We start from the raw sequence: 23754 nt of genomic DNA, 5'->3' as shown, positions 1-23754 counted from the left end.
TGAAGACCTGGCAACATTCTAATAAATCTCCTCTGCACTCTTTGAATCTTACTGATATCCTTCCTTTAGTTAGGTGACCAGAACTGCACACAGTACTCCAAATTTCGCCTCACCAATGTCTTATACAACCTCACCATAATGTCCCAACTCCTGTACTCAATACGTTGATTTATGAATGCCAGGACGCCAAAAGCCTTCTTTACAACCCTGTCTACCTGTGATAGGTTCTGGATAGTCTGACCTCTCGGCTTGTTTCTCGTGCCCCAGTGTTGCGGGCTGGATTGCTGTTTATCATGCAGCTGGAGGGAGAGCTCTTTGCTGCCTCACCACATCAGTGTCCCATCAAGAAGGAACTTGACGAGTCCAAGTATCTTCAGTGTGAGGGGGTGGGGCGGGATGTTTGGAGCTGATGTGGTTGGTGGAGGAGACTTCAGAAGATCACGGTAACAAAGAGATGGGGAGGGTGTCAGAGAGTTGTACAGCACAGATACGGACCCTTCAGCCCAACTCGTCCATGTCGACCAAGGTGCCTACCTGTGCTAGCCCCATTTGCACCAAATCCCAAAAGCAACCGAAGATACCTTATTGTCTGCCTGCACTGCACTTTCTCTGTAACTGTAACACTTTATTTTGCATTCTGTTATTGTTTTCCCTTGTACTACCTCAATAAGGTAAGATTTCTTTATTAGTCACATGTATATCGAAACACACAGTGAAATGCATCTTTTGCGTAGAGTGTTCTGGGGGCAGCCCGCAAGTGTCGCCACGCTTCCGGCGCCAACATAGCACGCCCACAGCTTCCGAGGAAACCCACGCAGACACGGGTAATGAATTGATCTGTACGAACGGTTTGCAAGACAAGTTTTTCACTGTACCTCGGTACATGTGACAATGATAAACCAATTCACCAATTTAGAATGGGGGAGCTTTTACAAAATCCAAACACTGGGTTTAAACTATTTAATTGATTTCTAATAAGACAGTGTAGCACAGAAACAGACCCTTCGGCCCACGATATCTGTGCTGAACACGATGCCAAATTAAACTGAATTTCTTCTGCCTGCACATGATCCCCATCCCACCATTACCCCTGGCAGCCCATTCCAGGCACCCACCACTCTCTGTGTAAAAACAAAAACTTGCCCCGCACATCTCCTTTAAACGTTCCCCCTCTCACCTCAAATGCATGTACTTCAATATTTGACATCTGACTCTGGGGGGAAAAAGATACCGGCTGTCTATCTATGCCTCTCATAATCTTATAACCTTCTATCAGGTCTCCCCCTCAGCCTCTGATATTCCAGAGAAAACATCCCAAGTTTGTCCAACCTCTGCTTGTAGCTCATACCCTCTAATCCAGGCAGCATCCTGGTGAACCTCTTCTGCACCCTCTCCAAAGCCTCCACATCCTTCCTGTAATGGGGCGACCAGTTATCGACCTCCAGTGTTTCTGTAAAGCGTCTAGCAATTTAAAAAAGAATTTACACTTCATTCCTGCACAAAAATAAGCACTTTACAGGCTCCCTCAACATAAATAATCCAAATGCAACATAAGGACTGAGTTAGACATCATCCTCCTGTTAACTACACACCTGTCAAACAGCCATCTGCTCGTATTTCACATAACTGGCCTTCATAACCCTCAAGGTCTAGAACTGCCCAATAATTTGATACAACTTGCTTTAAGCCACAGATAACTTAATATTCTCTATAAGATCTCACTTAGCTAGCTTTCATTCCATTACAAAATCAATTGAGAGTAAATTTAGGAAAACAAGCAAGATTTACAAACCTAATCACTCTGAGTTTTATCAATACATTGTGAATAATAGGGTCTGGAGTCGGTGGGGATTGGGAGGGGAGGGGAGGGGGAGGGTGTGACCTGCCCAATGATCAGATTATAAAATGTTTGTTTCAAGGAATAGGCAACAAATGTATTGGTTTATTATTGCCATGTGTAACGAGATACAGTGAAAAGCTTTTGTTTGCTTGCCATCCAGATAGACAATGCCATACGTAAGTAGATTGAGGTAGTACACAAAGAAATATAGTGTTGCAGCTTCAGAGAAAGTACAGTGCAGGTAGACACATAAAGTGCATGGACCACGACGAGGTGGATTGAGAGGTCAGAAGTTCAGCTTTTAGCATGTGAGAGGTCTGTTCAAGAGTCCAATAACAGCGGGGTAGAAGCTGTCCTTGAGCCTAGTGTACGTGTTCTCAAGCTTTTGTATCTTCTGCCCGATGGGAGGGGGGAGAAGAGAGAATGACCAGGGTGGGTGGGGTCCTTGACTATGTTGGCTGCTTTCCTAAGGCAGTGGGAAGTGTAGACGGAGTCCACGGATGGGAGGCTGGTTTGCCTGAGGGACTGGGCTGTGTCCAAGCTCACTGCAATTTCTTGCGGCCTTGGGCAGAGCAGTTGCTGTACCAAGCTTGCCCGGGGTGCCCACTTCCGGTAAGTAATTCTTAAAGATCATGAGCCATTGGCAGTGTAACGTTTGACTGACTGTAGAGCCAACCCAACAGTAGATGTCGACAGTATGTTCAGTCTGTTTATAGAGGCATTTGAAGGTAGACAGACCATTGGGAGACTGTAGACTGACTGGTAAATTGGTTTATTATTGTCACATGTACCGAGGTACAGTGAAAAACTTTGTTTTACAAGCCATCCATACAGATCATTTCATCACATCAGTGCATTGAGGTAGTACAAGGGAAAACAATAACAGAACGTTACAGTTACAGAGAAAGTGCAGTGCAGGTAGGCAATAAAGTGCAAGGCCATAGCAAGGTAGATTGTGAGGCCGAGAGTCCATCTTATCGTACTAGGGGACCATTCAATAGTCTTATAACAGTGGGACAGAAGCTGTCCTTGAGCCTGGTGGTACGTGCTTTCAGGCTTTTGTATCTTCAGCCCGATGGGAGGGGGGAGAAGAGAGAATGTCCATGGTGGGTGGGGTCTTTGATTATGCTTTACCGAGGCAGTGAGAAATGTAGACAAGAGTCCGCGGAGGGGAGGCTGGTTACTGTCATGTGCTGAGCTGTGTCCACAACTCTTTATAGACAGAAAGATGAATTGTGGAACCTTTTATTGCAATTATGATTTGTTTGCTGGATCTGATCACTAGTGAATGTGTTTCTCTCTCCGTCCCACCCTGCGTAGAGACTTTGCCTATGTGGCAAGTGACAAGGACACGTGCATGCTGAAATGCCACGTCTTTCACTGCGACACACCAGCCAAGGCCATTGCCTCCGCCCTCCATCAGATGTGCTCCCAGGCAAGTCCTCTCGGCTGCTATCCAGCATTCTGGTTCGTGTGTCAATGACTGCGGTTCCGGTTCATTGTTGGGAATGTGGGCAGTGCTCCTGAACTAGGGGTTCTTGTCACGCTGAAGGCACGTGTTGTATTGTGTGCATTGCCATCGCTTCCAACTCCAGTCCAAAGAAGTTCCCTTTAAAATCTTTCCATCATAGAGTCATACAGAACGGAAGCAGGCCCTTCGGCCCAACTGATCCGTGCCAACCGAGATTCCCATCTAAGCCAGTCCCATTTGCCCACGTTTGGCCCATATCCCTCTAAACCTTTCCCATCCATGTACCTGTCTAAGGTATAGCAATGATAAGGTCCATCAATGGTACATGATAAGCAACTGCCTGTCACATGACATCTCACTCCACCGAAAAAGCTTCAGTTGAGATGTTTAACGTATTAACCATTACCACAGCACTGTTTTATTTTAACCATGTTTAGTTGCACAGATCACAAAGTGTTGATAAACTCAGTAGAATATACAACTTCACTATTCTAAACCGATTCCAATGTTCTTGCTGTCTTCTGCATTATACCACAGCAATGTGCTGTTTTTCCCTGCACGAACTGTGTGCAGTCTGCCTTCCAGACACAGCGTTGTTAAGCCTTGTAGCTGCTGTGTTTCAACTTTGCATCACACCTGAACGTCGTCTACAAAATGAGAAGGGTTTCGTCCTCTTGGGCTCGTGATGTTTAGTGGATCATGTTGGTTACACAAACCGTGTCCCACTTTGCAAGGTTCTGGCCGTGATGGCCAGGAAAATCTTTACAAGATCACAAGACAAAGGAGCAGAAGTAGGCCATTTGGCCCATTGAGTCTGCTCCGCTACCTCACCATGAGCTAAACTATTCTCCCATCTAGCCCCAATTCCTGGCCTTTTCCTCATATCCCTTGATACCCTGACTAATTAGATACCTATCAATCTCCGTCTTAAACACCCACATGTACTCTGTCCAGTCCTTTCAACATTCAAAATGTTTCTATGAGGTCCCCTCTCATTCTTCTGTACTCCAATGAGTACAGTCCAAGAGCCGACAATCACTCACCGTATGTAAGCCCTTTCGTTCTGGGAATCATCCTCGTAAATCTTTTCTGAACCCTCTCCAACATCAGTACATCCTCCCTAAAATAAGGGGCCCAAAACTGCACACAGTATTCCAAATGAGGTCTCACCAGTGCCCCATAGAGCCTCATCGACACATCCTTACTTTTATACGTTATACCTCTCGAAATGAATGCCAACATAGCATTCGCTTTTCTTACCGCTGACCCAACCTGGTGGCTAACCTTTAGGGTATCCTGCACGAGGACCCCCAAGTCCCTTTGCACTTCTGTATTTTGAATTTTCTCCCCATCTAGATAATAATCTGCCCGTTTTGATTCCAAGGGGTGACCTCGTGTATGGGCAGAGTTCTTTGTGTGTTTTGATGGTCAGGTCTCACTAACCAGTTGTTTTTCTTTAGTTGTGGAGAATTACAGGACAAACAAGCCCTTCTGCCCACCAAGTCCATGTCAGCCATCAGACACCCATTCGTGCTAATCCTACAAAAATCCCTTTTTAATTAAATTTTCCCTACATTCCCATCAGCTCCCCACAGATTCTACCAGTCACCTACACGTCAGGGGCAAATTACAGTGACCAATCAACTTGCTGATCCACACATCTTTGGGATGTGGGAGGAAACCGGAGCACCCAGAGGAAACCCACGCGGTCACAGGGAGAACGTGCAAACTCCATACAGACAGCGCCGGAGGTCGGGATCGAACCCAGGTCTCTGGCAGCGGCTCAACTAGCTGCACCATTGTGCCGTCCAAATCTTCACTGATGTTGAAGTCATTGAGGTTATTGTCATCTGCACAAGTCCATGTGTGCACAGGTGCAATGAAAAACTTACTTGCAGCAGCACCACAGGCACAGAGCATCAGATAAGCAGCATTCACAAGAAGAACATAAATTAAACAAATTGTACACAATTTTTACAAGAAAGAACACAATTAGAATAAAAAAAAGTCCACTTCAGTGTAAAGTGATCAAAGAGGTCATAGTGTTGCTAAACTGTAGTGATTAGGGTTGTGTTGGTTGGTTCAAGAACCGAATGGTTGAAGGGAAGTAGCTGTTATTGAACCTGGTGGTGTGGGATTTCAGGCTTCTGTACCTCCTGCCCGACGGTAGCTGCGAGAAGATGACATGGTGGGATCTGGTTGTGCGTCGTCGTGGGAGAAGTCCAATTTTTGCAATAGGTTTTTGACCCTATTAACTCTACATTTCAAGCCTTGCTAATTGGGTACCGGATATTGTTCATCCATCCGCAGTTTGAGTTGTGGGACTTCATGGTCACCACACAACTGTATAGCTTTGTCTTCCTTCAGGCATGACTGCTGTTGACGTGATCACTCGCTCTGGATCCACAAGTATGCCATTTTGTTCTAGCCTCTCCTCCCAGTCTCCTAGTGTACCCCCTGTTGAATAAATATGTAGGCATTCCCTGCCTTGGAAGGTGAGGGGTGGGATTCCATTGAATGCAAATTGTTAATGCAAGCAGGACAGTTACAGACTCAATGCACATAGAGGCGATAAACTGCCGTAATCCAACAGGTTTAGGATACTGGATGTTCTATTAATACCACAACACACTTGAATTCACCTTTTTTTAAAGACATTAAGCAGTATTAAATAGAGTTATAGAGCAAGGCAGCACGGATACAGGCCCTTCAGCCCAACCAGTCCATGCTGACCATGGTTCCCACCCAGCTAGTCCCAATTTCCTGTGTTCGGCGCATGTCCCTCCAAGCCCCGCCCCTCTGTGTACCTATCCAAGTACTTCTTAAATGATCCTGTTGTACCTGCCTCGCCCACTTCCTCTGGCAGCTCGTTCCACACACTCACCACCCTCTGCGTGAAAAAGTTGCCCCTCAGGTCCCCTTTCAATCTTTCCCCTCTCGCCATAAACCTCTGCCTCCTACAGTAGTGCAGCGGTTAGCATAACGCTATTAGAGCGCCAGTGACCCGGGTTCAATTCCGGCTTCTGTCCGTAAGAGGTTTGTACGTTCTCCCCGTGTCTGCGTGGGTTTCCTCCGGGTGCTCCGGTTTCCTCCCACATTCCAAAGACGTACGGGTTAGGAAGTTGTGGGCGTGCTCTGTTGGTGCCGGAAGCGTGGCGACACTTGCGGGCTGCCCCCCAGAACACTCTCCACAAAAGATGTATTTCACTGTGTGTTTCGATGTACATGTGACTAATAAAGATCTCATACCTTATCTAGTTTTGGGCTCCCCTACCCTGGAGAAAAGACTGTTACCGTCCACCTTATCTATGCCTCTCATAATTTTAAACATTTCTATAAGGTTGCCCCTCATTCTCCTACGTTCCAAGGAATAAAGACCCAGCCTGGCCGACCTCTCCCTATAACTCAAGCCCTCAAGTCCTGGCAGCGTCCTCGTAAATCTTTTCAGTGAACCCAGGATGTTGAAAAGAATTGGGGCCCCAGTGAGTTTAAAGGGAGTACAGCAAACGTGACCTACTGAGTCAGATAAAATCGTATATCATGGAAATAGGCCATTCGGCCCTAGTCATCCATGCTGACCAAGATGCCTGTCTAGGCTAGTCCCATTTGCCTGCATTTGACCCATATCCCTTTAAAACTTTCCTATCCATGTACCTGTTCAAGTGCCTTCTACATGTACTAGAGAAACAAAGGACTGCAGATGCTGAAATCTAGATGAAAAACACGATGATGCTGGAGGAACTCAGCAGGCCAGGCAGCATCCGTGGAGTAAAGCAGGCGGTCAACGTTTTGGGTCAGGACCCTTCTTCAGGACTGAAAATAGATTCCTGACCCGAAACGTTGACCGCCTGCTTTTCTCCACGGATGCTGCCTGGCCTGCTGAGTTCCTCCAGCATCAGAGTGTTTTTCAGTTGTCTTTTAAGTGTTGTTATTGTACCTGCCTCACCCACTTCCTCTGGCAGCTCGTTCCATAGACCCACCACCCTCTGTGTGAAGAAGTTGCCGTTCAAGTTCCTATTAAATAGTTCTCCTCTCACCTTAAACCTGTGCCCCCTAGTGCTGGATTTCCCCAACGCTGTGAAAAAGGCTGTGTGTATTAACCCTGATTGTGCCTCTATTGATGCTGAACTCTTGGGATTTCCGAATGGTTGGATAGCATTTTACTGGACCCAGAGAGAAGCATCTCACAGAAGGAGGCCAGGAGGTCTGTCACATCCCTGCTGGTTTAAATTATGCTGCTGAGACTGATCCCAGTCTCCAGCTCCCAGTCCAAAGCCTTGAAGTTTCCAGAACATCAAGTGCACCTCTGGGTAACCTTCCAACACAGAGAAATTCTGCCTCCACTGCCCATTCAGGCAGTGAGCTTCAGACCTCCTCCAACCTCTGAGTGAAAACCTTCCTGTGCTCTAATGTACCAATTTCCTTGCGTCTGCCTCAGAATCAGAATCAGGTTTATTATCACTGACGTAGGTCATGAAATTTGTTGATTTGCGGCAGCAGTACAGTGCAAGACATAAAAATTACTATAAGTTACAAAAATAAATAAATATTGCAAAAGAGGAATAATGAGGTAATGTTCATGGGTTCATGGACCGTTCAGAAATCTGATGGCAGAGGGGAAGAAGCTGTTCCTGAATTGTTGAGTGTGGGTCTTCAGGCTCCTGTACCTCCTCCCCGATGGTAGTAACGAGAAGAGGGCACGTCCCAGATGGTGAGGGTCCTTAATGATGGATGCTGCTGCCTTGAGGCGTCACCTCTTGAAGATGTCCTTGATGGTGGGGAGGGTTGTGCTCGTGATGGAGCTGGCTGAGTCTACAACCCTCTGCAGCCTCTTGCGATCCTGTGCATTGGAGCCTCCATACCATGCTTTGATGCAATCAGTCAGAATGTTCTCCACTGTACATCTGTAGAAATGTGCAAGAGTCTTCCCTAGTGACATACCAAATCTCCTCAAACTCCTAATGAAGCAGAGCTGCTGGCGTGCCTTCTTTGTGATTGCATCAATGTTCTGGGCCCAGGATAGATCCTCTGAGATGTTGACACCCAGGAACTAGAAGCTGCTCACCCTTTCCACCGCTGACCCCTCAGTGAGGATGCTGACACCTGCTCCTTGAGGTGATTGAGGTGAATGTGTGTCTGGCTGATAATATACTGGGGGGCCTTTTTGGAGCAGCAGAGTAAAATGGGCTGTCTGGGATGAGTTTCTCACTTAACATCTTCCTGGGTTTTAGTTTGCCGTGAGTCCAACTGATGTACAGACGGGAAGAGGTGGGGGTGTTGATGTCTCTATGCTGTCACTCTATAAGGACCCTCACCCATTATTCCCTCCAGTCCGTGCAGCCCGGAGAACGACTGCAGGATGCTGATCGGTCCTGTCTCTCGGAACCTGAAACCTTCTGCAATTCATTCCAGATCATAGCAAAACGCGCGATGACCAACGACTTCGCAAAGGTCCCAGGAGCGGAGGAGGAGTTGGGTCAGGACGACTTTCCTCTACAAGGTACATGGTCAACCTCAGTCTTTTATTTATTCTTTCCTTTGGGAAATTGGACAGGCCAGGGTTTGGTGTCTGCACCTCCTTAGGACATTTAGCGCATTGATTCTATGCTGGTTCCCACAGCAATCCCATGCAAGTTCAAGTTTAGTGACACGAGGGTGCAGAATCTGGAGCAACAGATAATCTGCTGGAGGAACAGCGGGTCGAGCAGCATCTGCTGCAGGGTTTCGACCTGAAACGTCGATAGTTCCTTCCCTCCCACAGATGCTGCTCGACCTGCTGAGTTCCTCCAGCAGATTGTTTATTGTTCAAGTTCAAGTTTGTTGTCAGAGGCATACATACGCAGGGTGTGAATGCCGTGACAATGAGCTTTTAGCAGCAGCCGCACAGTACATTACACACATGACCAACATAATTTAACACAAACTTGACTTAACATAAATTATGCATAATTGCACATGCACAAAAAATAAACAATAAAATAAACACAAGAACACTAGTGCAAGCTGAGAGAAAAAAATAGTCTGTTAGGGTTTTTCAGGTAGGTTCAAGAACCTGACGGCAGTGGGGAAGAAGCTGTTGTTGAACCTTGAGGTGTGGGTCTTCAGGCTCCTGTACCTCCTGCCTGATTGCAGCATTGAGAAGAGGGCATGGCCTGGATGGTGGGAGTCCCTGATGATGGACGTCGCCTTCCTGAGACATCACCTCTTGTAGACGTCCTCCACAGTGGGGAGAGCTGTACCCGTGATGGAACTGGCTGAGTCCCTCCACTTTCTGTAACCCTCACTAATTTTCTAACTAATAACTAATTAACAAGTAATAACTAATTACTAACATAAGTAATTAGTGTGTCCCCCACTGAATGTCCCTTCTACTACTCACCTACATGCTAGGGACCATTTGGCCCATCGAGTTGATACTGGCTCCCAGAGCAATCTCATTTCCATCCTGATATCCTCGTAAACTATTCTCCCCACATCCCATCAACTTCCCCCAGATTCTCCCCCTCACCCACACACTGGGGGCAATTTACAACAGCCAATTAATGCACCAACCCTCACGTCTTTGGGTTGTGGGAGGAAACCGGAGCACCCGGGGGAAACCCACGCGGTCACAGGGAGAACGTGCAAACTCCACACACAGACGGCGCCAGAGGTCGGCATCGAACCCGGGTCCCTGCCGCTGTGAGACAGCGGCTCCACCAGCCACACCGCTATGCTGTCAGTAAATATCCCCCCAGTTTAGAGTAGACAGCCAGGCCATCTCAGAAGGCAGTTACCCACCAGTTGTATTGGTAAGTCTGGAGTCAATAGACTGTAAGGAAGACAGATTTCCTTCCTTGAAGATCATTAATGAATCAGAATCAGGTTTATTATCACTGACATATGCCATGAAATGCGTTGTTTTGCGGCAGCAGTACAGTGCAAGACAAAAATCACTGTTAGTTACTAAAATAAATAAATAATGCAGAAAAAGGAATAACGACGTAGTGTCCGTGGGCTGCAGGAGGGGATTCAGTGGGTGGGGGGAGAGCCGATGATGGGGGAGAGTGTCCCTGGGCTGCGGGAGGGGATTCAGTGGGTGGGGGGAGAGCTGGTGATGGGGGAGAGTGTCCCTGGGCTGCGGGAGGGGATTCAGTGGGTGGGGGGAGAGCCGATGATGGGGGAAAGTGTCCCTGGGCTGCGGGAGGGGATTCAGTGGGTGGGGGGAGAGCCGGTGATGGGGGAGAGTGTCCCTGGGCTGCGGGAGGGGATTCAGTGGGTGGGGGGAGAGCCGATGATGGGGGAGAGTGTCCCTGGGCTGCGGGAGGGGATTCAGTGGGTGGGGAGAGAGCTGGTGATGGGGGAGAGTGTCCTTGGGCTGCGGGAGGGGATTTGGTTGGCACCATGATGTCAGAAATGCACGTGTACCACAAACACTGTCCACTCTTGTTTTCTAGTGGATCTCCTGGAGGCTGTGAGACAATCTACACAGACATTTCGAGTGCAGTACATCGGCTGCCTCCCGGTGGCTAGCTCGAGAGGTGAGTGAGTCCCTCCATGAAACCAGGCAGCGGCCCAGGGGTAGGGAATCCGCAGCCGGTCGCTCTTCAACCTCCCTGCAAGGACCAGGGCTCCTTATTGCAGCAGGTCAGGAAAGGGAGTCTAACCTGTGCAATTCTACCTTGCTCTTCCATCCTGAGGGTGTTGTCTCCTCCTGGTCCATCCCACCTTGGTTGCTGGGATCGGGCACAGTTTTGTTTCCATGCGTGTGAGTATTCCTGACGTAACTTTCCGTTCCCAACTCTTTGAGTTGATGGAGGTATCCAGCCCATGAAGTGACCTCCACCCTCCCCGCACTCAAAGTGGTGGAGATACCGCCAGGGTGCTGATGGGGAGGGAGTTCCAGGATCTGTCCCACCTATGAGTTCTGCAGGGAGTCTTGGGAATAATATCCGGGAAGAATCACGGATAATTTACAATAATTGCCCTGTACGATCGGTACACAAGACAAGTTTTTCACTGTACCTCGGTACAAGTGACAATAATAAACCAATACCAATAATCCACCTTCCTGAACAAAGCAAATGCCACACAGGGGGCACAGCGGGTAGAGCCGCTGCCTCGCAGCTCCAGAGACGCGGGTTCAATTCTGACCTTCACTGCTGCCCCTGTGTGTGGAGTTTGTACGTTCTCCCTTTGACCATGTGCGTTTCCCCCGGGTGCTCCAGTTTCCTCCCGCATCCCAAAGCCGTGCAGTTTTGCGGGTTAATTGGCTGCCGTAAATTGCCCCCAGGGGTAGAATCTGGGGGGGGGGGGTGGGGCGGTGGAGATGGGAATGTGGGGAGAATAAAAGTGGGATTCTGCCAGCAGATACATCCTGCCTTTCCTTTCCAAGGTGTGTAGACTTAAAGTAGAAGGATTGGAGGGAAGGTGGGGAAATTCGGTGGTGGGTGCATCAGTTAGAGCACAGGACAGTACGGCACAGAATCAGGTTTATTGTTACTGACATATGACGTGAAATTTGTTGTTTTGCGGCAGTAGTACAGTGCAAAAAACATAAAATTACTATAAATTATAAAAATGAATAAATAGTGCAAAAAAAAAGGAATAATGAGGCAGTGTTCGTGGGTTCATGGACCGTTCAGAAATCTGACGGCGGAGGGGAAGAAGCTGTTCGTGAAATGTTGAGTGTGGGTCTTCAGGCTCCTGTACCTCCTCCCTGATGGTAGTAACGAGAAGAGGGCATGTCCCGGATGGTGAGGGACCTTAGTGATGGATGCTGCCTTCTTGAGGCACCGCCTCTTGAAGATGTCCTCGATGGCGGGGAGTGTTGTGCCCGTGATGGAGCTGGCTGAGTCTACAACCCTCTGCAGCCTCTTGCGATCCTGCGCATTGGAGCCTCCATACCAGGCGGTGATGCAACCAGTCAGAATGCTCTCCACCGTACATCTGTAGAAGTTCATAACAGCCTTTGGTGACATACCAAATCTCCTCAAACTCCTAATAGAGCCACTAGCGTGCCTTCTTCACAGGAACAGGCCCATTGTGCTGTGCTGAACATTAAACTGGTCATTAAGTTGAGGTGGGGACTCTGGAACTCTCTGCCTCAAAAGTGGGGGAGGGAGAGGAAGAAACTCCCTCCACTTTTAACCGGGATGTGGACGAAGAGCCATGACCTTAAAGGCTAGAGTAGCGGAAGGCGGGGAATTGGACTCTTTGCCTTAAACTGGCGTAGACGGGAAGCTGAGTGGTCTTGTGTGTCAGGACAGCAGCAGTTTGACAGCTACCACCACCTCCTCAAGGGCAATTATGAATGGGCAATAAATGCTGTCCTTGACAGTCATGTCCATGCCCCAAAAAATGAGTAAATATTGCATCGATTCTTTGATTTTCTGAGAATTTAATTGTCGTTATTTTTTGGCTGTTAAATTTCCAGCGTGTTTGTTTAATGGCCTCGATGTTGCTTGGTTCCCAGGGATGAAGCCGGTGAACGAGGCGATCGGGAGTCTGTTGGATTCCTCGGATTGGGAGGCATGGCCATCTGTACTTCTCCGGGTCACCGACACCACCCTGTCCGTCTGTAAGGGAGAGGTGAGCCCAGGGTTCAGATCACTTGCTGCAGGTACCTATCAGCAGGGCCACCCATTCCTGAGCCCTGTCACGGATTTCTTGTTAATGAAAGGATCGGGAGCGGGGAGGGAATGAGTGAGAGGGTCTGTCAGGGAGATTCTTTGGGGAGAGGAGCCCCCCACTCCGGTAGTTCTTTGGGCCCCTTGGTTTAGCAGCAGGGTCAAAGTCAATGTCGAGTTTATCATCATCTGCACAAGTCCATGTGTGCACGGGTGCAATGAAAAACTTACTTGCAGCAGCATCACAGGAACAGAGTATCAGATACACAACATTCACAAGAAAAACATTAGTTAACAACATAAATCGTACAAAATTATACAAGAAAGAACACAATTAGAACAAATTAAAACCAAGTCTATTGTAGGGCCACGTGGTCATCGGTGTTGCTGTACTGAGGTAGTGATTAGGGATCGAGACACAAGAGGCTGCGGATGCTGGAATCTGGAGCAACACGCAATCTGCTGGAGGAACTCAGTGGGTTCAGCAGCATCTCTCGGGATGGGGGGGAAGGAGTAGTTGACGTCTCAGGTCAGAATTGTCGACCTGAAACGTCTTCCATTCCTTTCCTCCTACAGATGCCACTCAACCCGCTGAGCTCTTCCAGCAGATTATTTGTTGCTGGTGATTAGGGTTGTGCAGGTTGGTTCAAGAACCGAATGGTTGAAGGGAAGTAGCTGTTCCTGAACCTGGTGGTGTGGGACTTCAGGCTTCTGTTCCTCCTGCCCGATGGTAGCTGTGAGAAGATGGCACGGCCCGGATGGTGAAGATGCTTTTGAGTGACGCTCTGTTTGTTGGTGTCCAGGAGAGTGAAGATCTGTGGTGGGAATGCCTTGTCCGGTACCTGACCTTCCTGGGAGTGGGAAAGGACCCCCACACCATCGGCTTCATCGTGGACAGCGGCCGACAGTGCTTCAAGTGCCACGTCTTCTGGTGTGAGCCGGACGCTGGCTGCGTCTCTGAGGCCATTCAGGCTGCCTGCATGGTGAGTCTCCTCGTACCCAGTCCATTTGGCTCTTCAGCACGATGCTAGCTCTCTGGCCTTTTCCTTTCTGAATCCTGGAGGAATTAGCCCATCAGACCTGCGCCAACTTTTTTTTTAAGAGCTTTCCCCACACCGCTGTGTTCTCCTGAAGCCTCGATGTTTTCTGCTCCGTGATTCCCTCAGGAAGCTCCCGTTGAATCTGCTCCCACCACCTTTGTGGGCAGCGCATTCCCAGATCAGAGCAAGCTGCCACAGAAATGCACCCTCCTCTCCTCTCCAGTTCTTCTTCCGACCCCCGGTCACTGACCGTCCTGTCACTGACAACTGCTTCCTTTTTCGCTCTTGTCAAAACCCTCCCAGGTTGTGATCGCTGTTGTTTAATCTGCCCTTGACCTTTCCTGCTCCAAGGAGAATGGTCCCAGGGAATAGACAACAGCTTGGCATTCCCCTTCCCGCACCCCTTCCAGTAAGTCTGGCCTGCATCTTTCCCAAGGTCTTGCAAGTGACGTAACTCCAAGCCATACTTAGAGTCATAGAGTTGTACAGTACAGGAACAGGCCATTCGGCCCAACTGGTCCATGCCAACCAAGATGCCCCATCCAAGCTAGTCCCATTTGCCAGCGTTTGGCCCATAACCTTCCAAACCTTTCCAATCCACGTACCTGTCCAACTGTCTTTTAAAAGTTGTTATTGTACCTGCCTCAACCACTTCCTCTGGCAGCTCGTTCCACATACGTACCACCCTTTGTGTAGAAAAAAAACTTGCCCCTCAAGTTCTTATTAAATCTTTCCCCTCTCCCCTAAATCTATGCCTCTCTAGTTGTTGATTCCCCAACCCTGGGAAAAAGACTGTGTATATTTACCCTATCTGTGCCCCACATGATTTTATACACCCCTACAAGATCACAACTCATTCTCAGGAATTGGTAGTGGTTTATTATTGTCACTTGTACCGAGGTACAGTGAAAAACTTGTCTTGCATACCGTTCACACAGGTAAATTCATTGCACAGTGCATCAAGGTAGTACAAGGTAAAAGAATAACAGAATACAGAATAAAGTGTTACAGTTACAGAGAGAGTGCAGTGCAGGCAGACAATAAGGTGCAAGGGCATAACGAGGTAGATTGTGAGGTCAAGAGTCCATCTTATTGTACAAGGGAACCGTTTGTTTGTTTTATAACAGTGGGTAAGTGTAACCATAGAACCATACAGCACAAAAACAGGCCCTTCGGCCCACCGTGTTGTGCCGTCCATCCGACCACCCTCACACTACCTAACCCCTTCCTCCCGCATATCCCTCTATCTCACACTCCTCCATATGCCTATCCAACAAGCTCTTGAACCTGTTCAATGTATCTGCCTCCACCACCACCCCAGGCAGTGCATTCCATGCACCAACCACTCTCTGGGTGAAAAACCTCCCTCTGACATCTCCCCTGAACCTCCCACCCATAACCTTAAAGCCATGACCTCTCGTCTTGAGCATTGGTGCCCTGGGAAGGAGGCGCTGACTGTCTACTCTATCTATTCCTCTCAATATTTTATATACCTCTATCATGTCTCCTCTCATCCTCCTTTCCAGTGAATAAAGCCCTAGCACCTTAAGCCTCTCCTCATATTCAATACTCTCCAACCCAGGCAGCATCCTGGTAAATCTCCTCTGCACCCTCTCCAACACCTCCATATCCTTCCTATAATGAGGCGACCAGAACTGAACACAGTACTCTAAGTGTGGCCTAACTAGAGTTTTGTAAAGCTGCATCATCACCTCGCGGCTCTTAAACTCAATCCCACGACTTATGAAAGCCAACATCCCATTGGCCTTCTTAACTGCTCTTTCCACCTGTGAGGCAACTTTCAATGAACTGTGAATATGAACCCCCAGATCCCTCTGCTCCTCCACACTGCCAAGTACCTTGCCGTTTACCCTGTACTCTGCCCTGGAGTTTGTCCTTCCAAAGTGTACCACCTCACACTTCTCTGGATTGAACTCCATCTGCCACTTCTCAGCCCAGCTCTGCATCCTATCAATATCCCTCTGTAAGCTCTGACGGCCCTCCACACTATCCACAACACCGCCGATCTTAGTGTTGTCTGCAAGTTCATTCCTTGTTCTTTCGTGATTCAGCACCAAGAGGTATTCGCAAACAAAGGAGGCACTATACACATGTTAAAGGTTATAGAAACTACTTTATTAGAGTTATATAAAGAATAAAATACAGAAAGAAAGAAGAATACTTAACAAAATACATAAGGAAGCAAAATAATACTTATCAACCAATCAATGAATGGATCTATATAATGCCGGAGGGAACCTCAGGTGTCCGACAACCTTTCACACAGCCTTCTGTCTGTGTCTTAGCGCCAGTCGTGACCCACCCTAAGGGAAGGTTTCGATTTGCACAAGGGTGCCCCTTTTTATACCCTTCAAAAACGTAACTTTTACCCCAGTACTTTTCCATTCCCTGGTGTTACCAGCCTGTCCCTCCTTATCACTCGCGACCTTCGGCCGAGGCACACAACCTAGAAACTGAGACAGCAGGTCTGCAAAGAAGAAAACATTCTTCACCGGTATCTAATCTCAAGGATGTGTGTCCATGCACATCTTCAAGCCATTCCCACATTCTAAGCTGACACCATTTTGTGTTACACACGACTGCACATACTAAGGAGGTTTCAGAAAATGACTTTTGGCTAATTTAACTCTTTCCTTACAGTAAGTCTGTATTCCTTCATGGACTTGGGAGGACAGGTGACATTGTATGGCAGCGAACAAGGCCCGGGCATGTGGAAATTCAGAAGCCAGAAGTTAGAGCAGGGTAAAGCTTTGGGAGATTGGCACCAACTTAAGTTCTCAGCCCTTCTGCTATCTGGGTAAAGCCTTGTGAATTGGTTCTTCTGGGTTCCTTCTGTCAGTGACCAGCCCCAGGCAGCTCAACTTTGACCAGATGAATCTGGCATTTCTGTACTGGTCCCGTGGTCAGAGATGGGGCGGGGTAAGGGAGAGGTAGGGAGGTGTCGGTCGGGGGAGAGGTGAACACACCTCTCACCCAACAAACATCTAAAATGTGGATAGGAAATGCATAGAGGGATATGGGCCTAACGTAGGCAGGAGCTGTGTCCACAACTCTCTGCAATTTCTTGCGGCCTTGGGCAGAGCAGTTGCTGTACCAAGCTTGCCTGGGGTGCCCACATCCAGTAAGTAATTCGTAAAGATCATGAGCCATTGGCAGTGTAACATTTGACAGACTGTAGAGCCAACCCAACAGTAGATGTCGACAGTATGTTCAGTCTGTTTATAGGTAGAGGCATTTGAAGGTAGACAGACCATTGGGAGACTGTAGACTGACTGGTAAATTGGTTTATTATTGTCACATGTACCAAGGTGCAGTGAAAAACATCCATACAGCATTTCACCACATCAATGCATTGAGGTAGTGCAAGGTAAAACAATAACAGAATGCAGAATAAAGTGTTACAGTTACAGAGAAAGTGCAGTGCAGGCAGACAATAAGGTGCAAGGCCATAAGAGGGTAGATTGTGAGGTCAAGAGTCCATCTTATCGTACTAGGGAACCGTTCAATAATCTTATAACAGCGGGTTAGAAGCTGTCCTTGAGCCTGGTGGTACGTGCTTTCAGGCTTTTGTATCTTCTGCCCAATGGGAGAAGGGAGAAGAGAGAATGTCCGGGGTGGGTGGGGTCTTGATTATATAGGCTGCTTTAGGTTGGCATGGATGAGTTGGGCTGAAGGGCCTGGTTCTGTGCTGTACAACTCCATGACTCTAAGATAACATGGTTAGGGCCCAGCACCTACTCTTTCCCCGCCCCGCCCTGCCCCGATTGCTCGAAGTCCAGCACTGCCCCGCCACAAGCTACTGAACTTAAATTCCCGTCCGCGCTTCATTGAGGGGCTGAAGGGTTTTGATAAGTGACAAAAGAGGTGCTGTGACACAAGTGGGGTAGAAATTAATTTGCTGACCCGTTACCCCAGAGACAGGAGTTCAAATCCCACCAGCGAAGCTCTGGAATATGAATTTGGTTACAAATTTGGAATGTAAAAAAAAATCATTCGTCTGGTGACCTCAATGACCAGATTGCTGGGGAAACCCTGTCTGATTCAGCCTCCTTCAGGGAGGGTAGCAGTGTTCTCTACTCGGGCTGACCTACTTACAACTCATGGATGTAAGTGAATCTTAAACAGCCTATTGAGTCAGTCGGTTCCTTGTTAACTAGGGCACGCTGGGGATGTCCTGCTGCTGAATTTTAAAGCAACTTGTAGAATGGTATTGGTTTACTATTGTCACATGCACTGAGGTACAGTTAAAACTTTGTCTTGCATGCCATCCATACAGATCATTTTGTTACAACAGTGCATTGAGGTAGTACAAGGGAAAACAATAACAGAATGCAGAATAAAGTGTTACAGCTACAGAGAAAGTACAGTGCAGGCAGACAATAAGGTGCAAGGTCATAACGAGGTAGATTGTGAGGTCAAGAGTCCATCTTATCGTACAAGAGGTTCATTCAATAGTCTTAAAACCACAGGATAGAAGCTGTCCTTGAGTCTGGTGGTACGTGCTTTCAGGCTTTTGTATCTTCTGCCTGATGGGAGGGGGAAGGAGAGAGAACGTCTGGGGTGGGTGGGGGTCTTTGATTATGTTGGCTGCTTTCCTGAGGCAGCAAGAAGTGTAGACAGAGTCTGTGGAGGGGAGGATGGTTTCCGTGATGTGCTGGGTTCACAACTCTGCAGTTTCTTGTGGTCTTGGGCAGAGCAGTTGCTGTGCCAAGCTGTGACGCATTCAGATAGGATGCTTTCTCTGGTGCATCAATAAAAAATTAGTGAGGGTCAAAGGGGACATGCTGTATCTCTTTAGCCTCCTGAGGAAGTAGAGGCACTGGTGAGCTTTCTTGACTGTGGCGTCTACGTGGTTTTAACAAATGTTTTCACAGGGTTGCTGTGATTCGAAGTAGATTTGACAAGAACTTTCACGAGGGTTATATGGTCAGAGGCTCCTGATCTCTCAATCATGGCCCTTGCACCTTATTGTCTACCTGCACTGCACTTTCTCTGCAACTGTAACAGTGGCACAGTAGTGTAGCGGTTAGCGTAACGCTATTACAGCTCCAGTGACCCGGGTTCAATTCCGGCCGCTGTCTGTAAGGAGTTTGTACGTTCTCCCCGCGTCTGCGTGGGTTTCCTCCGGGTGCTCCGGTTTCCTCCCACATTCCAAAGACATACGGGTTAGGAAGTTGTGGGCGTGCTATGTTGGCGCCGGAAGCGTGGCGACACTTGCGGGCTGCCCCGGAACACTCTACACCAAAGATGCACTTCATTGTGTGTTTCGATGTGACTAATAAAGGTATCTTATCTTCTGTTTCCTTCTGTACTACCTTGATATACTTGTGCACAGAATGATCTGTCTGAATGGCACACATACAAAAGCTTTTCACTGTATTTCGGTACATGTGCCAATAATATACCAACTACCTTATTGTAGGCTGATGGGTCTCAGTTGGTGCGTCCAAGTGTGGCCGTACTCTGGGCAGGGTGTCTATACGTGGGATTGCCTGTGCCTGATGCATTCCTAGGGGCATTGGGGCAGTTCCCACCTTTACTGAGTGATGTCCTTTGGCCCTGTTGTCCTCTGACGCTTCCTACCCCTTTTGTCCTAACAGCTGCAGTACCAGAAGTGCTTGGTGGCCAGCACCCCATTAGCCGGTTCCGGGAGGGCCTTTGGGGTGGAGCCCCCTGCCACAGGCCTGAAGAAGCACGCAGCCCCCCTGCCCCTTGGTGTCACAGAACTGGAGGCCGAACCCCTGCTCACCACCCCCAAGCTCTCAGGAGCCTCCAACCTGAAGCGCGGCGTGCTGGCGCTGATCGACACGTTCAGGCAGAAGCCCTCTGCACTGCAGATGCCGTAGTGTCGGGGTGAGGGATGGTGGGGGGAGGGGGGCAACGGGTGAAGTGGGTGACGACAGAAGGGGAGGGGGTGTGGAGGAATGGAGGGAAGAATATTTGGGTGGCGCAGCTGGTGGACTCTCAGCTGCAGATACCCTGGTTTGATCCTGACCTTGGGTGCTGTCTGTGTGGAGTTTGCATGTTCTCCCTGTGACCGCATGGGTTTCCTTCCACATCCCAACAGTGTGCGGGTCAGTGGGTTAATTGGCCACTGTAAATTGCCCCCCCCCCCCCCCCCCCCCCCCCCCCCCAGTGTGTGGGTGAGGGGTGGGATCTGGGGTGAGTTGATGGAGATATGGGGAGAATAAAAAAGTGGGATTAATGTAGGATTGGTGTAAATGGGTGGTTGATGTTCAGTATGGACTCGATGGGCCGAAGAGCCTGATTCTGTGCCATAACACTCTATGAATCCATTAAGGATAGGAATGAGAAGAGGGATGGACAGGAGTCACAGTCATACAACACGGAAGCAGGCCCTTCGGCCCAACTAGTCCAGGCCGACCAAGTTGCCCAATCTAAGTGAGTGGCATTTGTCCGCATTTGATCCAGTTGTGTCTTGTTTTAATCTTTTGCAGGGAGTTGCATTGCTGGGAAGATTCCCACCCGGAATGTTGAGGGGTTATGTGGTGGAATGTCCTGAATCGTGTTCAATCCCAGTCTGGGTCATGTTGGAGGCTCTGAGGTTCCTTGGGGTGGTGGCTGCTCCACTGGCACAGCCCTCCTCATTAATGCCCAAAGTCCGACAATTCCCAAGCCGGGTGGTCAGGGAGGGAGTGTGGCTGAAGTTAAACTTCCTCCCTGAATTCCCCCTCGGTTGACCATCCCCTCTCCCTCCACAGATGCTGCCTGACCCGCTGAGTTCCTCCAGCAGTTTGTTTGTTGCTCTGGGTTCCAGCCTCCAGCAGATCCTATCTCCCCTCACAGCTGCTCCTGGCGGCTTTCCCTGGAGAGCTCAGGGTAACACCGCCAACGGAACTCCTGCAGTCCCTCCAGTCCCAGATGCTCGGAACAAGAAGCCATTCAGCTCCTCAAGTCTGTCCCAACATTTAGTTTGGTCAACCCCTGTAACTCTTAGGTACCAGTGGTGACATTTCCAATCTGGTCCTGGGATGTTCTCAGAATTCCAGATCCCCACCACAGAGATGTTTCTCCAGGTGTCTCTGGCTTCCTTTGGGCTGCCCCTCCCCATCGTTCTCTACACCATCACCCCCTCTTCACTTCCTTTTTTCCAATTGTAAATTCCATGCTCTCCAAAACAGCTTGATCTGTGCAACCATTCCTTGTGAGTTAACCTTCATTGGTGAATTACTTTCCAAGGCTACATCGGTGGAAGTCGACCCTGGAATGTCTCCCACCCCTCTCTGATGTGAGGGGAACGTTGCTAACCCAGGCCAAAGATATGACTGAAAATGTACTGTGTCCCCCATTGCTTAACCTCCCAATTTAAGGGACTTGACCCCTGTTGGTTTGACACTTTTTTTAAAAGGAGCTTCCAATGAGCTTATTCCAGATCCATTGGTTGCTGGTTGAGCAGAGGGGAGAGGGAGAATTGCCCCAGGATTGGGGAGAGGGAAAATGGGCAGTTCAGCCCAGGACGACACGAAGGGAATTTAAAAAGGGGTAGCAACAAAGTCATTAAACTCCACCTCAAAGCTCCCTACATTCCAATCCTGGGAAAATCTTCCTTCCCGCCCCTTCTACAAGCACTTGGGCCCGGCACGAGGAGTTGGTCTTTGCAAGTCCCCAGGGTACTCTCCTTCCCATCTCCACTTCCAATGTTTTAATGGTTTGTGTTTTAATCAATTGAAAGTGTCTTTGATGTCGTCACTGTGATTTCCCTGTTGGCAGAGGTGTTAGGATCAACCCATTCTTTGTTGAATAAATTTCTAAAATATGAAGATGGTGATTTGCTTAATGAATCGTAGCAGTCAGCAGAGTTGGCCTGAAGCTAGTTGGCCTTTACTACTAGGACATAGAACACTACAGCACAGTACAGGCCCTTCAGCCCACAATGTTGTGCCGACATTTTATCCTGCTCTAAGATCTATCTAACCCTTCCCTCCCACATAGCCCCCTATTTTTCTATCATTTATGTGTCTATCTAAGAGTCTCTTAAATATCCCTAATGTATCTGCCCCACAACCTCTGCCGGCAGTGTGTTCCACGCACCCACCACTCTCTGTGTAAAAAAAAACTTACCCCTGACATCCCCCTTATACCTTCCTCCAATCACCTTAAAATTATGCCCCCTCGTGTTAGCCATTGTCGCCCTGGGAAAAAGTCTCTGACTGTCCACTCGATCTGTGCCTCTTATCATCTTGTACACCTCTATCAAGTCACCTCTCATCCTCCTCCTCTCCAAAGAGAAAAGCCCGAGCTCGCTCAACCTATCCTCAAAAGACATGCTCTCCGATCCAGACAACATCCTGGTAAATCTCCTCTGCACCCTTTCTAACGCTTCCACATCCTTCCTATAATGAGGTGACCAGAACTGAACACAATACTCCAAGTGTGGTCTGACCAGAGTTCTATAGAGCTGCAACATCACCTCGTGGCTCGAACTCAATACCCCGACTAATGAAGGCCAGCACTCCATACGCCTTCTTAACAACCCTTAAAGACCTCTGCCTTCCTTTCCCTCTCCTGCCCTGTACAAAATTTGTACAGGGCAACACAAAGGAGCTGGAGGAACTCAGTGGGTCGGGCAGCATCTGTGGAGGGAAATGGACCGTCAACGTTTCAGGTCGAGACCCTTCAACTGGACTGGAAAGAGGTGGATAGCCAGTCTAAAAAGGTGGGAGGAGAGGTGGAGTTGAGAGCTGGCAGGTAATAGGTGAGGAGGGTGATAACTAGTTTTCCTCCACCTTTTTATACTAGCTAACTCCCCTCTTTCCAGTCCAGGTGAAGGGTCTCGACCCAAAACGTTGACTGTCCATTTCCCTCCACAGATGCTGCCCGACCCGCTGAGTTCCTCCAGCATTTTGTGTGTTACGCCAGATTCCAGCATCTGTAGTACCTTGTGTTGCCAAAATTTGTGTGGGGATTGACAGAATGGACACAGATTTGATGTTCAGGGTGTCTAAAACGGAGGGGTTGGCTATTCAGAGTGGTGAATCTTTGGAATTCTCTCTCCCATTGGGCTGTGGAGACTCGGTCACGGAGTGTATGCAAGATGGTTAGTGATAGACTTTGGCTATCGTGGGTTCTGGTCGCCCCATTACAGGAAGGATGTGGAGGCTTTAGAGGGGGTGCAGAAGAGGTTCACCAGGATGCCGCCTGGATTAGAGGGTATGAGCTGTAAGGGAAGGTTGGACAAACTTCGATTGTTTTCTCTGAAGTGTTGAAGGCTGAGGGGAGACCTGACAGAAGTTTATAAAACAGGAAGAGGCAGAAATAGGGCAAAATAGTCAGAATCTTTTTCCCAAGGTAGAAATATTAAGTACTAGAGGGCATAGCTTTAAGGTTTAAAGGGGATGTGTGGGGCAAGTTTTAGTTTTATTCAGAGTAGGAGGTGCTTGGAACAGGCTGCCAGGGGTTAGTGATAGAAGCAGGTACAATGGTGTGGCATTCAATAGGCTTTTAGACATAAATCTACAGGGAATTCAGGGATATGGATAATGTGGAGGCAGATGAGATTAGCTTCATTTGGCATCACGCTCAGCACAGACATGGTGGGCTGAAGGGCCTGTTCCTGTGCTGTACTCTTCTGTCGGGGATATTGGGTTAGTGAAGAAATATGGTGCTGATGTAATTCAGGCATGATCCACATCAGGAAGGGGCAGATTAGCCTCCCACTGCCTCCGTTCCTTACAATCCACTCATTTCTCACCTTAAACTTGCCCCTCAGGAGCAGGGCCCCAAGTCGCCAAAGTTCCCAACCTGCCTCTGTTG

At 48.5% G+C, this 23754-nt stretch overlaps 1 protein-coding gene across 2 annotated transcripts in view; it reads left to right on the top strand.

The window, feature by feature from the left end:
* The window catches only part of apbb3 (amyloid beta (A4) precursor protein-binding, family B, member 3), a 57410-nt gene extending 37309 nt beyond the window's left edge, over positions 1-20101 (top strand). The window contains exons 7-12 of one of the 2 annotated variants that reach the window (XM_052013815.1): positions 3161-3275; positions 8724-8811; positions 10748-10831; positions 12766-12881; positions 13723-13902; positions 19581-20101. In XM_052013815.1, the coding sequence (XP_051869775.1) occupies positions 3161-3275; positions 8724-8811; positions 10748-10831; positions 12766-12881; positions 13723-13902; positions 19581-19826 (829 nt within the window). In that variant the 3' untranslated portion in view covers positions 19827-20101. Of the gene's footprint in view, positions 1-3160; positions 3276-8642; positions 8812-10747; positions 10832-12765; positions 12882-13722; positions 13903-19580 lie in introns of both variants that reach the window. The other variant, XM_052013814.1, reaches the window with a different exon arrangement.
* Positions 20102-23754: the final 3653 nt, after the last annotated feature.

Source organism: Pristis pectinata, chromosome 4 (genome assembly GCF_009764475.1).
Source record: "Pristis pectinata isolate sPriPec2 chromosome 4, sPriPec2.1.pri, whole genome shotgun sequence".
Classification (NCBI taxonomy): domain Eukaryota; kingdom Metazoa; phylum Chordata; class Chondrichthyes; order Rhinopristiformes; family Pristidae; genus Pristis; species Pristis pectinata.
Note: the sequence above shows the minus strand (reverse complement) of the source record. Positions and strands in the feature narration are given on the sequence as shown.